The following is a 14,347-nucleotide window of genomic DNA, read 5'->3' on the forward strand; positions in this document are numbered from 1 at the left end:
CGGATGCTGGAATCTGAAACCAGAGAAAAAAATGCTGGAAAATCTCAGCAGGTCTGGCAGCATCTGTAGGGAGGGAAAAGAGCTAATGTTTTGAGTCCAGATGACCCTTCGTCAAAGCTAAATGATGAAGAAACCATTTTGGGTTGTCTGCTTTTCAACCAGCAGAATCTGCTTGTAGACAGCGACCGAATTCCAACAAAAGTCATTAAACAGACGGCAAGTCATCCACACAGCCACTGTAATAAAGAGCAATACCTTGAAAGCGGGAGAAGAACTCCCCCCCCCCCCCCCCCCCCCTCCCAACCCCCTCACCAGCTCCCTGTCCCTCCCCGACCAACCTGTTCCAACTTCAAGTTCACCTGAGCACCAGCCACCTGGAATTTGGAATTCTTTGCTTTATCAGACTTTCCCTTCAATTAGAAAGCATCGCTTTCATTGAAGAAACTACAGGCATGCACAAAAGAGACTGAGATAATTATAAGTTGCAACCGTATTGTTTTACCTTTATCTGTATCCAGTTGTGTATGTGTGTGAGATAGATGAGTGCGTGAAATGTCATCTTTTAAAATTTGAGGCAAATGTGTGAGAATAAATAAACTTCTTTATTTTAAAACTCTAAAAAAGCTTGCTGCTGGAATTACTTAATTGTGACTGTCACTTTAAGGTAAGAAAACATACACCTTTTACTGACCAATATCATGATCATGGACAGTAAAAAGGAACACACACCTTCTATCTGTGACACTTGGAAGAAGCCAGAAGCAAAGAGGTTCAAGGCCACAGTGGCTTTAATGACCATGGGGACAGCGTGGCAACCAGTGCTGCAAGGTACAAGGGGCTGGATCCTTCATTTCAGAGACTAAGTGTTGATGGGACTGAATCGGTGGACTTCCACAACAATAAAATTGGCTCCAGTCGCAGACCAATTCATCAACCGTTAATGGGCTAAAACCAGTGACACGCAGAACATGAGTGATTCCAATGGAAATCAGTGCCTGATTCACCAGGGTCGGGATTGACACTCGCAAGATGATGGGGCTCATGGCGGTAACTCATGCAGGGGAGATGCTGGAATGGCAGAGCTCCTTGGGGGCCACCCCCTCTCTTCCCTGCCGCATTCAATAAGCAGCGGGCAGAACACGGCAGCACCGCACCACCTGGGGCACCCGAGCGACTGCCGGGTCCACCCTGGCTCGTTTGCTTCAGAGGAACCCCGCCAAAGGGGACCCATGTCACAGGGTGGGTACCGCAGCAGGCCGCCTCCGCTTCTGATAGGGATCCACCTAGATAAGGCGCTAGGGCCTGTAAGGCCAGAAAGGTAGACATTAGTTAAGTTGGCATGGGTGCGGAGCATTAGGGGCTAGGGCACAAACCTGTACAGAGATTTTCACCGTTTCACAATAAACACTTTTTCAGAACTTTCAACCAGCCTTGGTGCTCTGTCAGAAGGGTGTGAGGGATGAGCTGGGCTATCTGTGGAGACCTGGCATATGGGGCCTCATTAAGGTGTGGATGCACCTGTGCACCGAGGTCTGTAAGTTCTTAAGTTCATAAGATATAGGAGCAGAATTAGGCCAATTGGCCCATCAAGTCTGCTCTGCCATTGGATCATGGCAGATCTCATCCTCGGCTTAATGCCACCTCCTGCCCAAATTCAACCCATCACCAATTAAAAATCTGTCTAACACCTCCTTAAATTTACTCACTGTCCTAGCAGCCACAGCACTATGGGGTAGCGAATTCCAAAGATTCACAATCCTTTGGGAGAAGTAATTCCTGCTCAACCCCGTTTGAAATTTGATACCTTTCATCCTAAGACCATGACCTCCCATTCTAGAATGCCCCACAAGAGGAAGCATCCGCTCCACATCTACCTTTAATCATCTTGTATATCTCAATTTGATCTCCCCTCATTCTTCAAAATTCCACAGAGTGTAGGGCTAAACTGATCAATCTCATACGAGAAAATCCTCATCTCTGGAATCAACCTAGTGAACCTCCTCTGAACTGCCTCCAACGCAACTACATCTTTCTTCAAATAAGGGGACCAAAACTGTGCGCAATACTCCAGGCATGGTCTCACCAATGCCTTATATAGTTGCAACAACACTTCCTTACCTTTATGCACTAATCCTTTAGCTACAAATGCCAACATTCCATTCTTTATTATCTGCTGTACCTTCATGCTAGGTTTCTATGTCACATGAACGAGGACCACCAGATCCCTCTGCTCAGCCAGAATCTTCGACCACATGCTTGGCCCGGCTCTCTGTAGTTTCTCACGGTCTTGGGCCAAGCAGTTGCCATACCAGACTGTGATACAGCCAGATAGGATGCTGTCTAAGATGCATCTGTAACAGTTGGTAAGAGTCAATGTGGATATGCTGAATTTCCTTAGTTTCCTGAGAATGTATAGGCGTTGTTGTGCTTTCTTGGACATAGCATCGGCGTGCGTGGACCAGGACAAATTGTTGGTGATGCGCACACCTAGGAATTTGAAGCTGTCAACCATCTCCACTCGGCCCCATTGATGCAGACAGTTTATGCAGAGTATAGTATGGGGCTAAGTACACGGCCGTGCAGGGTCCCAGTGTTGAGTCTATCATGGAGGAGTTTTGTTGTTTAGCCTTACTAATTGTGGTCTATGGGTCAGAAAGTCAAATTGAGATATACAAGATTGACAAAGTTGTAGAGTGAGGAGCCAAGTCCTAGGTTTTGGAGCTTTAATATGAGTTTGGCTGGGATTATGGTGTTGAAGGTGGAGCTGTAGTCAATGAATAGGAGTCTGACGTCGGAGTCTTGTTGTCAAGATGTTCCAGGGATGAGTGGAGGGCCAGGGAGGTGGCATCTGCTGTGGGCCGTTTCTAGTGGTATGCAAATTGCAGTGGATCTAGGCTTCTAGGTATGATGGTAGTCTTCTTGAAGCAACTGGGAACCTCAGAACGGAGTAGGGAGAAGTTGAAGCTGTCCATGAACACATCAGCCAGCTGGTCCGCGCAGGACCCCGTCAGGACCAGTTGTTTTCCGAGGGTTCACTTTCAAGAAGGCCGACCTGACTTGGGAAGCTGTGACGGTATGTATGGGTGTGTCCGAGGCTGCTGGGCAGCGGTTTAATGGTTTCCTGTTCAAACCGAGCATAGAATGCATTGAGTTCATTGGGAAAGGGTATGCTGCTGCCGGAGATTCGACTCATCTTCGCTTTGTAGCCCATGATGTTGTTTAAACCTTGCCACAACCGATGAGAGTCCGTGACTTTAGTCTGTGACTCTAGCTTGGTCTGACATTGTCTCTTGGCATCCCTGATGACTTTGCGGAGGTCGTACCTGGATTTCTTGTATAGGTCAGTGCCGTCTGCCTTGAACGCCTCACACATGGCCTTCAGTAGGGAGTCTACAACAACTCATATTCATAAAGGACCTTTAATGTACAAAACATCTCAGGGTGATTCACGGGAGCATTAGAAAACAAAAGATGATGAAAAGCATTAGGTCAGATAATCTAAATCTTGGAAAAAGATTTTGTTTCAAGGAGCAGTTGTAAAGGAGGAAAACGAGGTAGAGAGGTTTCAAGAGCTTGGGGCCTAGCCCTAGGTGACTGAAGATGTGCTCACCAATAGTGCAGGGATTAAAATCAGGGATACACAAGATGGCTTAATTGAGGGAGTGATTACAGTCAACGTTGGGAACATAATTTGAACACATTAACATCTAATTATCAGGCCTCTGTGCCTCAATTAGCCCCTCCCTCACCCCTACCCGACAGAAAGTCGATTCATGTCGCCGTGAGGGTAGAACAACACGACTGGTCTCCAAGGCAATCTATTGTCTGGCTAATCTATTGGAATAATCTCATTGTACAGAGGTTGCTGACTGAGAAGAATTTACTTTTCTTCCAAGCTGTTCTATATTTTATTTATTTTTCCATCATTAACAAAATCACCTGCCTATCCGGAGTAATATTGTGCCTCAATGTGATCAATGTAATATAGGATGACCCTATAATTTATTGTTTTATTAAATGTCGGTGCTAAAATGTTGTAAGTGTTAATTCATTGATAAAGGACTCTTCATTTATTTCAGGGAATAGTCTTGTCACCCTGTTGTGCCACCTGTTTAATCTCCATGGTCTCATTCATCACTTCCAGTTGGATATGGTAAAATTGCACAGATTTTTAGGTAAGTCAAATAAATATATGGAAGTATTAAACATATTATATGCCGTGAGTCTATGAGTCTAATATTATTGCTGTAAACTGGATTTTTTTTCAAATAAAAGTAAGTGTCACAAAAATGGTGATGCAGTGCTCACAAAGGTACTTGTGTTACGACACCCTGGGTTAGTGCGCGGTCAATTCCTGCCCCACAGGCCCTAACACAAGTGAATGAACCAATAATTTGTATAAAGTTTGCATAATCCTTGGCCCCTTGATTGCTCAATAAGTTATAGCACTTAGATTTGTAAGCTAAACACAATTGTTTATTTATAACAGGAACAAAATTGAAATATGCAATAACTATAGCAGAATAACAGACAGCTATTCTACTATTATCCCCTTTTGCCATCCAACCCCCTACCCAAACATAAACAAGCCAGGCACACACAGAGGGAGGGGAAGCAATAAAATAATAGGAATTGAAATGAAATGAAAGATGAGTGTCCTTGTTTCCAATGTCAAGGCATTACAGCAGGCTATCCTCCCAGGATTCCGAGGGATCAAAGCCACCAGTGTATGGCTACAGATGATCTTCTGGCAGGAGCATTCAGCCAGTACTTCCAGGCTGTAGGATTTCTTCTGGGGGAATCACTTTAACTTTTATAAACCTGGGCTTTCACTCAAAGGATTTGCCTCAGGCTTATTTAATTTTTACTTGTTTTCAATTCCACCAGAATGACCAACAGCCTCAGACAAGATTCTAAAAAGGGTTTTAAACAACTGATCCTGGCTGCAGCTAGTCGCTGGACTGGATTTGCCTGCAGTTCAATCTGGCTGTTGAGAGACAGTGGTCTTTACTTTAGATCTTCAGAAAGAATTCATTAGATGAGAAAGAGTTCAGAGCTGCTCCCGGGTGATTGGTCCTGATCCGGGTCATGTGGTCTATGTATCATTATGATGAGGTAATTGGTAACAATTACTTCATCATAATAGTGTGTATCTGGCTTGTTTTCCAATGATGAGAAAGACAGTAATCATAGTCAACAAATTGATGTGGTTCTGGAGCAATGGTGGGCAACCTGCAGCCTGGGTCCACATGCGGCCCACGACACATTATGTTGACTGTTGCCTTTGCGCCGGTTGTCACATTCCACTAATTTTCATTCACATAGTTTTTCCTACTAGTATGATTGAAGTAATTATGCATGTGAAGCAAAAGCAAGTGAAGTGAATGCTCATTGCACATGACACTGACTGTGAGAGCTGTGCTCGCCCTCTATGTCCAAAGTGTAAATATATCTTCTGATTTTACCATTTGAAGTTGATGATAGTTCATAGAATCATAGAGTTGTTTCTCTTTTACCACAGTGTGTGCTTACCCCGTATGTTGGAAAAATGATCACACAGGTATTCCAGTGCAATCAAAATTTATTTATTAGACACAAGGTTATATACTTAAGTAATCACGCATTCATGCACACTAAGACCACAACTATCAATTTAAACGACCTTGACTTAACTTCCAAATGACTGGCAGGTGCAGTGTAGATATGGCCTTATCTGTTTCCTCACGTATGGCAGCTGGAGTTCGAGTAGGTTGTCTGTGCTTGATGGTTGTGGGTCCTTGAACCTGGCTGATGTCAGTAGCTGTGCTGTAGTTGGAGGTTAGGCGCAGAACCGATCCAAAAGACAAAGAAATAGGCCGGGATTCTCCGAGCCTCCACGCTGCAATCGCGCCTGGCGCAGGGGCAGAGAATGGGGTGTCAGACCAGTGATTGGGTCGGACACGTTCCCGCAATTCTCCGGGGACCAGAGAATCGGCACCAGTCGCGCGTGCGCGACCAACGAGGCGTCGGTCGGGGGCTGTTGAAAGAGGACCCCTCGGCGATTCTCCGCAGACGACCAGCCAAGTTCCCGCCGGCGTAGTTCACATATGGTTCCACCCATCGGGCGCTCGGAGTTGCGGCTGCGGTGGCCATCCTGGTGGTGGGGAGGGGGGGGGGGGGGGGGGATCTGTCACCGGGTAGGACCTCCACGATGGCCAGGCCCGCGATCAGGGGGCCATCGATCGGCGCGCGCTATCTGGGACATCCAATGATCAACGATCAGGCACATCCAATCAGGGGCTGCCACATCACGTTTGGGGTGACCACTCAGTGGCCAATCTGGGGAGTGCTCCGAGCAGGAGCTTGGTGCAATTTCGTCTGGGAAATGATGTGATTTCCCTACTTCTTTGGCATGGGCCTGCTCTGCGGGTCCGCCATTTTGCGCGGGGTCGGCGCCACGGGCGGCCGCCGCACGCATGTGCAGACCCACGACCTGAAGTGCAGGGCCCTGTATTGGCAGCCGGAGCTGCGTGGAGCACTCCGGGGCCCTGCTAGTCCCCTTCAAAATGAAGAATCACTCTGGACTTTCTAGAAAAAAGTCCGGAGTGATTTGCGCCCGTTTTCTTGCGGGCATGGGGACATAGCCCCATTATTGGAGAATACCTCCCCAGATGTCTGCGCTGCCTTTTAATCTTTTAAGGCTTGAGTTTTCCCCGCCCCTTTTGTGGGCGGTTTCTGGGTCACTGTCAATCAGTTCCTCAGGGCTCCACCCTTTGATCAGGCACATCCAATCAGGGGCTGCCACATCACGTTTGGGGTGACCACTCAGTGGCCAATCTGGGGAGTGCTCCGAGCAGGAGCTTGGTGCAATTTCGTCTGGGAAATGATGTGATAGACAAGATCGTCCCATTGTCCTTTAATTGCCTTTAATGGTTCATTTGCAGATGTGAGTTTCTGTATAAGTCTGGGCTGCCGTTTGCAAATATACAAACTGCAGCTTGTCTGTGTCCCAAGCCTGACCACATTTCCCATCACTCTTTGCGGGAGGCCATTTTAGATGGCCACAGAGTCCCTACAGTGCAGAAGGAAGCCATTCGGTCCATCAAATCTGCACCAATCTTTCGAAAGATCACTCTACCCATATCCACTCACACGTCCACTCCTCCGTATCCCCGCAACCCCATAACCTAACTTGCACATCCCTGGACACTAAAGGCAATTTATCATGGCCAATCCACCTAACCTGCACATCTTTGGACTGAGAGAGGAAATCGGAGCACCCAGAGGAAACCCACAAAGACACGGGGAGAACGTACAAGCTCCACACAGACAGTCACCCAAGGCCAGAATTGAACCTGGGTCCCTGGTGCTGTGAGGCAGCAGTGCCACCCACTGTACCATCATGCCACCCACTGCCAACATATAAATGATTAAGCATTTCCATTTCCTCGGTATGAAATATTCGATGTCTTCATGGGGTCATGATCAGTGAACAAGTCTGCTTTCAATCTTGCGGCCCATTGGGATGAAGGAGGGCAACTCATGCGGCCCGCTCACTAGCCGAGGTTGCCCATCAAATGCTTAAACTCTAAAGTGGATTTGAATTCAAGTCAAGGTCACTGCATTACTAGACCAGTGGTGTCACTTATGAATTTGACGTTTAGCCATTTTAGTCCTTGGGTTGAGGTAGAAACATAACTGGAGAGATTCAGACATAGAATTGCAGGAAAAATGGTCACAGATTTGCCAAGTGACAACATATTCAAGGACTTTGGAAAGGAATGGGAGTTTGGAGATGGCAAAATAGGTTGCAGTGTGAGAGATTTCAGAGTGTGTTAATTGAGAAGTGTGATGACAATGGTTTTAAAAGAGGATGGAGCAGTACCTGGGGAGAGAAAGCCATTTACAGTGTTCATTAACTTGGAACCATGAAACATTTAAGTGAGAATTTCTTCAAAAAAGAGACATGTGGTCGAAGCTTTTGTCTTGTACATATCAGGACAATTCATAAGAATACCAATTGTAAAGAGAGTAATAAATTATGCTACATGAGAAGAGAGTGCTGATTAGTTGGCTTGGTAACAATGTTGCTGTGGCAAGTGCACCAAGAAATGACTGTCCCCCAAGCTTATGTTTAAATTCAAACCAGGCAGGTTGACTCGGATTGGTCAAGGCCCTGAGGAATGAACCAGGAAATGGCTGTTCCTCAAGCTTTTGATTATTTGAAAAATATGCAATGTGTGGTTATGCTTCTTCTGTCTGCAATGGACAGGGGCCAGTGTGTGAATATGTAGCTTCTAGCACAGAAAGTGAGCCACACATCGCGCCCCAACTGATAATCCTAAATTGATTGTCAGTGTAATTCTTACCACAATCAGGATTGATCAGCACGTGCTGTCTAGTTGCAGAATCACATCTCATGTTGCACACTATGTTTTGAGTTTTACGAGCATGGGCTAGTTGGGTATGGTCAGTACTTTACCTGTTGTGAACAGGTGAAGGAGCATGCTCTTTGATATGTCATTAATATGCCAGTCATTGGGACATACAGCTTTTATTCCTGTCATCACTCCAGCACTGAAATTCATATAGCATATTACTCATTTGTGTGATAGGCAGACTTTTTTTGGCTTGACGGCAGAATCCTATTAGTGGCAAATATCACTCATTGTCACTGAATTATCTGTGTTAAACGGCTAGCTTCACCGGTTGCTCAAATTTATGAGATACCTTACCCTTCCAAGATAATCTGAGGTAGACTGCACACTTTTCAGGACCAAAAATGGCTGTCTTAGGCCCGTTCATGAGTTTGCGCGACAGAGAGCGAGAAATTATCAGATTAGAGTAGCCATTATCTCATGGGATGGCTTTGATGCACTTGCTTCGGAGTAAAGCTTGTACGGCGAGCAAAGGCTAGGGCCCTGTTTACGAGGTTGCCCATAACGTCAATCGTGTAGCGTGTGGAACCATAGAAGTCCCAATGCATATAATGACTTGTGAAGATAAGCTTGGAGTAGTAGACAGTAGTAGAGAATCCAGTGACAGATTTCTCAACTAGCACATCAAGGAAAGAGAGTTCATTTGACTGTACCAGTTCAAAGGTAAATTTGAGCAGAAGTTGAGTAATAAAATTCTTACACGCAGCTGCGAATTCAAATATCGCAAACATATCATCTGCAGCTTGGAGATATGCCAGGGGTAGGAGGTTAGATGTCATTCTATCGAAGATGAGTTTCTCATAAAGACTAACAAAGATGCCCAAATAGATGTGTTGCTAAGGGACCCCTAGGTCCAGTTCTCGCAAACATCCATATCGCCAACCATTTAAACAGGGCCCAAGCCCAAGGCAGAATGTCTCTTTTTACAGCAATACTCAAAGTTCTCTCATACCGAATGACTATTAGTGAAGTAGGATAACGTCACCAGAGCAGTAAGGTGAGTTTCATGACAAGATGAACTTTGAAAGGACATGAGGGGGAGATAGGAGACAAACTAGAGAAAGACGTGTAAAAGGCTATACCAGATAGATTTGGCTCGGTGGCAGTCAACTCCATTTAGGATATTAGGCCTCGGGAGACATAACAATGCATGGTTTACATCAGGTACTTAGAATTCCTCAGTGCCATGTCATGTGGCATACCAGTACCTGATGTATAACAACAACAGTTGGGTAATACCAAACCTTTTACCAACTTCTAGGCTGGTTTAGCACAGTGGGCTAAACAGCTGGCTTGTAATGCAGAACAATGCCAGCAGCACGGGTTCAAGTCCCGTACAAGCCTCCCCGAACAGATGATTGTGGTCTCCGCCAGAAGCTTCTTCTGGATATTAAGGGTATGGGTCCCACAAACTAGCCGATTGTGCAACATGTCACTGAGCACGGTCCTGAACTCACAGTGCTCAGCAAGCTGTCGAAGCCAGGCAATGTGGCGACTAGGGGCTTTTCACAGTAACTTCATTGAAGCCTACTTGTGACAATGAGCGATTATTATTATTAATTTGCAAATAATTCAATTTTGTTTTGGTTTCTCTATATGTTGGCTTTACATTTGAGAAGAAAAGCAATTCAAGTATATGCCACTGATTTTGGGTGGATATTCTTTTGTGTTGGACTTGAACATCTTCTTTTCTTGGACAAGGCCAAAACTTATTTACACTGGTCAGGCCACATTCCTCTAAAAGTGGTTCAGAGTTGCATGGAAGTAAATTGAATTGATTTTGCTTCTCATTTATTTGCCTGTGAGGAAGTAGATTGAATTGGTTGAAGAACCTTTCAACCCAAGGCTTATAATTTTCCAACATTACAAGATTAACACTGCAGTGAGGGACCATGAGGAGTCTGACTCGGCCTTTATTGCCTGGCTTCGCCAGCTTGCTGAGCACTTTGAGTTCAGGACCATGCTCAGTGACATGTTGCACAATCAGCTAGTTTGTGGGACCCATACCCTTAATATCCAGAAGAAGCTTCTGGCGGAGACCACAATTAAAAGGCAATAAACTTGGTGATTAGAATCAGTTTATACCTTGAACTGATGGATTTTTTTCTCAGCCACGTTGCCACAGGTAGATGGAGCATTGAAAGTAGGAAGTTCATACCTGGGAAGGCAATCGGAGAGTCATCTCTGGTGACACCTCTTGAAGAGCTAGTCGCTGATTCAGAATGGCACTGGTATAAGTTTGAGAGTTTCAGAGTTGCGTGGAAGTAAATTGAATTGATTTTGCTTCTCATTTATTCACAGCTCACTTGCTGCATAACCATGGGAGAAAAATCTAAGAAAAGTTAAACTCTCATTCTAAAAGAAATCTGGTTTGCATTGTGATAAAATTTTGTGCAATCCAGTTTCATAACTCATCTTGATTCAGCCAGATAACTATTTAAAAACAGACATCAAAGTTTTAAGCTTGTGCAACTCCTGCTTCAGAATTTTAGTGTTAAATTTATACCTAACTTGGACATTTTTTTCACAACCAGTTATGATTCAAGAGGATTATCACAGCCAAAACCCATATCACAATGCTGTTCATGCTGCTGATGTGACTCAGGCAATGCACTGCTATCTGAAAGAACCTAAGGTATGAATGAATCTTATTTACAATTAACTACAAACAAAAAAAGGGCTTTTAAAGAAACTTAAATAAAGGCTTGTCACAATGCAGAATTAGGCTGAATGCAAATCTCACAGCTCCAGGGTCCCAGGTTCGATTCCCGGCTTGGGTCACTGTCTGTGTGGAGTCTGACGTTCTCCCCATGTCTGCATGGGTTTCCTCCGGGTTCTCTGGTTTCCTCCCACATGTCACGAAAGACGTGCTGTTCGGTAATTTGGACATTCTAAATTCTCCCTCTGTGTACCCGAACAGGCGCTGGAATGTGGCGACTAGGAGCTTTTCACAGTAATTTCATTGCAGTGTTAATGTAAGCCTATTTGTGACAATAAAAGATTATTATTATTATGAATTGCACAGGAGAAGAGTTTGTTTTGCTTGTAGTGTAAAGGATGGAAGAGATATGCTGATGAGCTGGATAAGTTGATTAAATCGAAAAAGATTGGACTACAAATTTGTTGCAATGCATAGCTGCTATTAGGGAGAGATGCCTTTGAAGCAGTAATAAATTAGATTTAACAGTTTCCGAGGCAATGTCCTGGGTTGTGGGAGTGAGGGTGAAGCCATGGCCAATAGTGTCAATCTTCGGGGTATCGGAGCAGCCAGAGCTACACATGGGGAAGGGGGCCAACGCCCTTGCTTTCGCTTTCCTGGGGAAGGGGAGGACCCATAGGCCGATCCAGAGGGCAACAAAATACACATAGGGTCAGTTAAACGAAGGACAAACTAAACCTCTGTGTATAATAAAGAAAATTAGCGCGGGCAAGAAAAATGTGATGTGTATATATACAACTGCTTATAAATATGGGAAATGCCAATAAAAGGATTCAAGAAAACAATGAGATTTAACAGTGAATTGAGCTCATGCTGATCATTTTCTCAGGTACCTGCTGCAGCCAAGGCAGAATTCTAAAAACTTCAGGAATGTTGGAAACTCCTGACACCATTTTGACCTCTGCCTTCATTGCACATGTGCAGTTTGCATGTGCGCAAATAAGGCTTTCAAGCAGTATCACGGGTCACAGTGCTTTGGGTATTAAATAGTCACCTAAACGCAATAAAGGAATCTTTCACAATCTCTTCAGCCTACAGGGGATAAAAGTAGTCTGTTGATCTGTGTACTTGTCTCATATTCATATGGATATCTAAAAGGCTAGTCATGTTATTACTGCAAACCTCACAGCAGAGCCCAAAGTGACCTTCTGTAGTCCTCCAGCTAAAATGTAAACAAAGTAATGATCATTATAATGACTAGAACCTGTTTCCATGATTTTCCACAAACAATCTGAAAGTTTAACTGAAACATGTTTAAATTTGATTATTGTGTTAGTACAATGTTGTTTAATGTTTACTGGCCCACTCTTGCATGCAGCTTTGCTTATTGGTTTCCGGTCTAACTTAATTGAAGTTGAGCGAAATTGCAGCACTAACTGGTAACCACTGGTTGTTCAGAAATAGACAACTAACCATCAAAGTTGTCTTATTCATATTGAATGTGTATTCTCCAAAGTAACGTTATGTCAGAAAAAGATGAAGTGAATCCGGAACAGGGTACTATTTGATCCATTCATACCAAAGCTTTTCGCTGAATGAAATACAAAGCCCTAGAAGATTTATGTTACACCAGTAACATAAATGACGTAAACCTCTATGCCAAAGCTTAACTTTTCTAGCATTATTTGATTGATTGATTGATATTTATTGTCACATGTACCGAAGTACAGTGAAAAATATTTTTCTGCGGCCAAGGGAACGAACACAGTACGGACATAGTAGACAAAAGAATATATGAAGTGGAAAAGAGTTTTAGTAAGTCAGAATGGTGATAAGAGATAAAATAAAATGGTCTGGTTGAGAGAGCTCCCAGAGAGTCACCATGCTTCGGCACCATCTTGGAGTTTTTGTTTAGTGTAGCAATTTTAAAGGCTGTGAAGAAAAGCCAGGATATTTAGACTTTGGTGAGTTCTTTCAAAAACTTGCTCAGGGATAAAAACAAGTAAGTTGCAGGTTTCCTGGTCACAGGTTTGGGGTACTGTTGAAATTTAGAGATTATATAGATGAATAACAAATGTTAAAAGTTGGAAATAAACACAACACTGCAAATACATATTCTCCGGCGCCGGAGATTTGGCAGGGGCGGGAATTGCGCCGCGCCGGCTGCTTGCAGCGGCTCTCCGGGCAATTCTCCGACCCGCGATGGGCCGAAGTCCCGCTCGTTCAATGCAGGTCCCGCCGGCGCAAATTGGATTAGGTCCCTTACTGGCGGGAACTGGTGGCGCAGACGGCTCTGGGGTCCTGGAGGGGGCACGGGGCAATCTGGCCCGGGGGGGGGTTGCCCCCACGATGGCCTGGGCCGCGATCGGGGCCTACCAATCCGCAGGAGGATCTGTGCCATGGGGGGCACTTTTTTCCTACGTGCCAGCGGTGTAGGCCTCCACGATGGCCGACGCAAAGGTGAACCCCCCTGCGCATGCACGGGGATGATGTCAGAAGCCACTGACGCTCCCACGCAGGCGCGGCGCCAAAGGCCTTTCACGCAGGCCGGCAGGGCGCAAACCACTCCGGCGCTGGCCTAGCCCCTGAAGGTGCGGAGGATTCTGCACCTTTGGGGCGGCCCAACGCTGGAGTGGTTCATACCACTCCGTCCTTCCAGGACCCACTGCCCCGCCGGGTACGGGAGAATCCCGCCATCGGTTACAATTTGGGTTATATTACAAATGATTTCAACCAAACTTTAGGAGGCGATTTTCCGCCCCATGTGCACAAATCCCACCATTAGATTAGAATTAGAATTAGAACAGTACAGCACAGAACAGGCCCTTCGGCCCTCGATGTTGTGCCGAGCAATGATCACCCCACTCAAGCCCACGTATCCACCCTATACCAGTAACCCAACAACTCCCATTAACCTTATATTATTTAGGACACTAAGGGCAATTTAGCCTGGCCAATCCACCTAACCCGCACATCTTTGGACTGTGGGAGGAAACCGGAGCACCCGGAGGAAACCCACGCACACACGGGGAGGACGTGCAGACTCCGCACAGACAGTGACCCAGCCGGGAATCGAACCTGGGACCCTGGAGCTGTGAAGCATTGATGCTAACCACCATGCTACCGTGCTGCCCTTTGTCGAGAGCCATGTCGAGAGAATAGCGGGAGAGGCCAAAACCAGACTCTGAGCCAAGCGCCAAAGAGTGCGCGATGGTCCTGGCCCCCTGCAGCTGACGATTAACCTATTAAAAGCAGCATTAACATATTCAAA

At 45.3% G+C, this 14,347-nt stretch overlaps 1 protein-coding gene across 1 annotated transcript in view; it reads left to right on the forward strand.

The window, feature by feature from the left end:
• LOC119967204 (cAMP-specific 3',5'-cyclic phosphodiesterase 7B-like) overlaps positions 1-14,347 on the forward strand; it is a 211,383-nt gene that overhangs the window by 166,689 nt on the left and 30,347 nt on the right. Inside the window, exons 6-7 of the mRNA XM_038799417.1 lie at positions 4,080-4,175; positions 10,952-11,052. Coding sequence (XP_038655345.1) covers positions 4,080-4,175; positions 10,952-11,052 — 197 coding nt within the window. The remainder of the gene's footprint in view (positions 1-4,079; positions 4,176-10,951; positions 11,053-14,347) is intronic.

The sequence above is a fragment of the Scyliorhinus canicula genome, chromosome 6, assembly GCF_902713615.1.
Source record: "Scyliorhinus canicula chromosome 6, sScyCan1.1, whole genome shotgun sequence".
Lineage (NCBI taxonomy): Eukaryota > Metazoa > Chordata > Chondrichthyes > Carcharhiniformes > Scyliorhinidae > Scyliorhinus > Scyliorhinus canicula.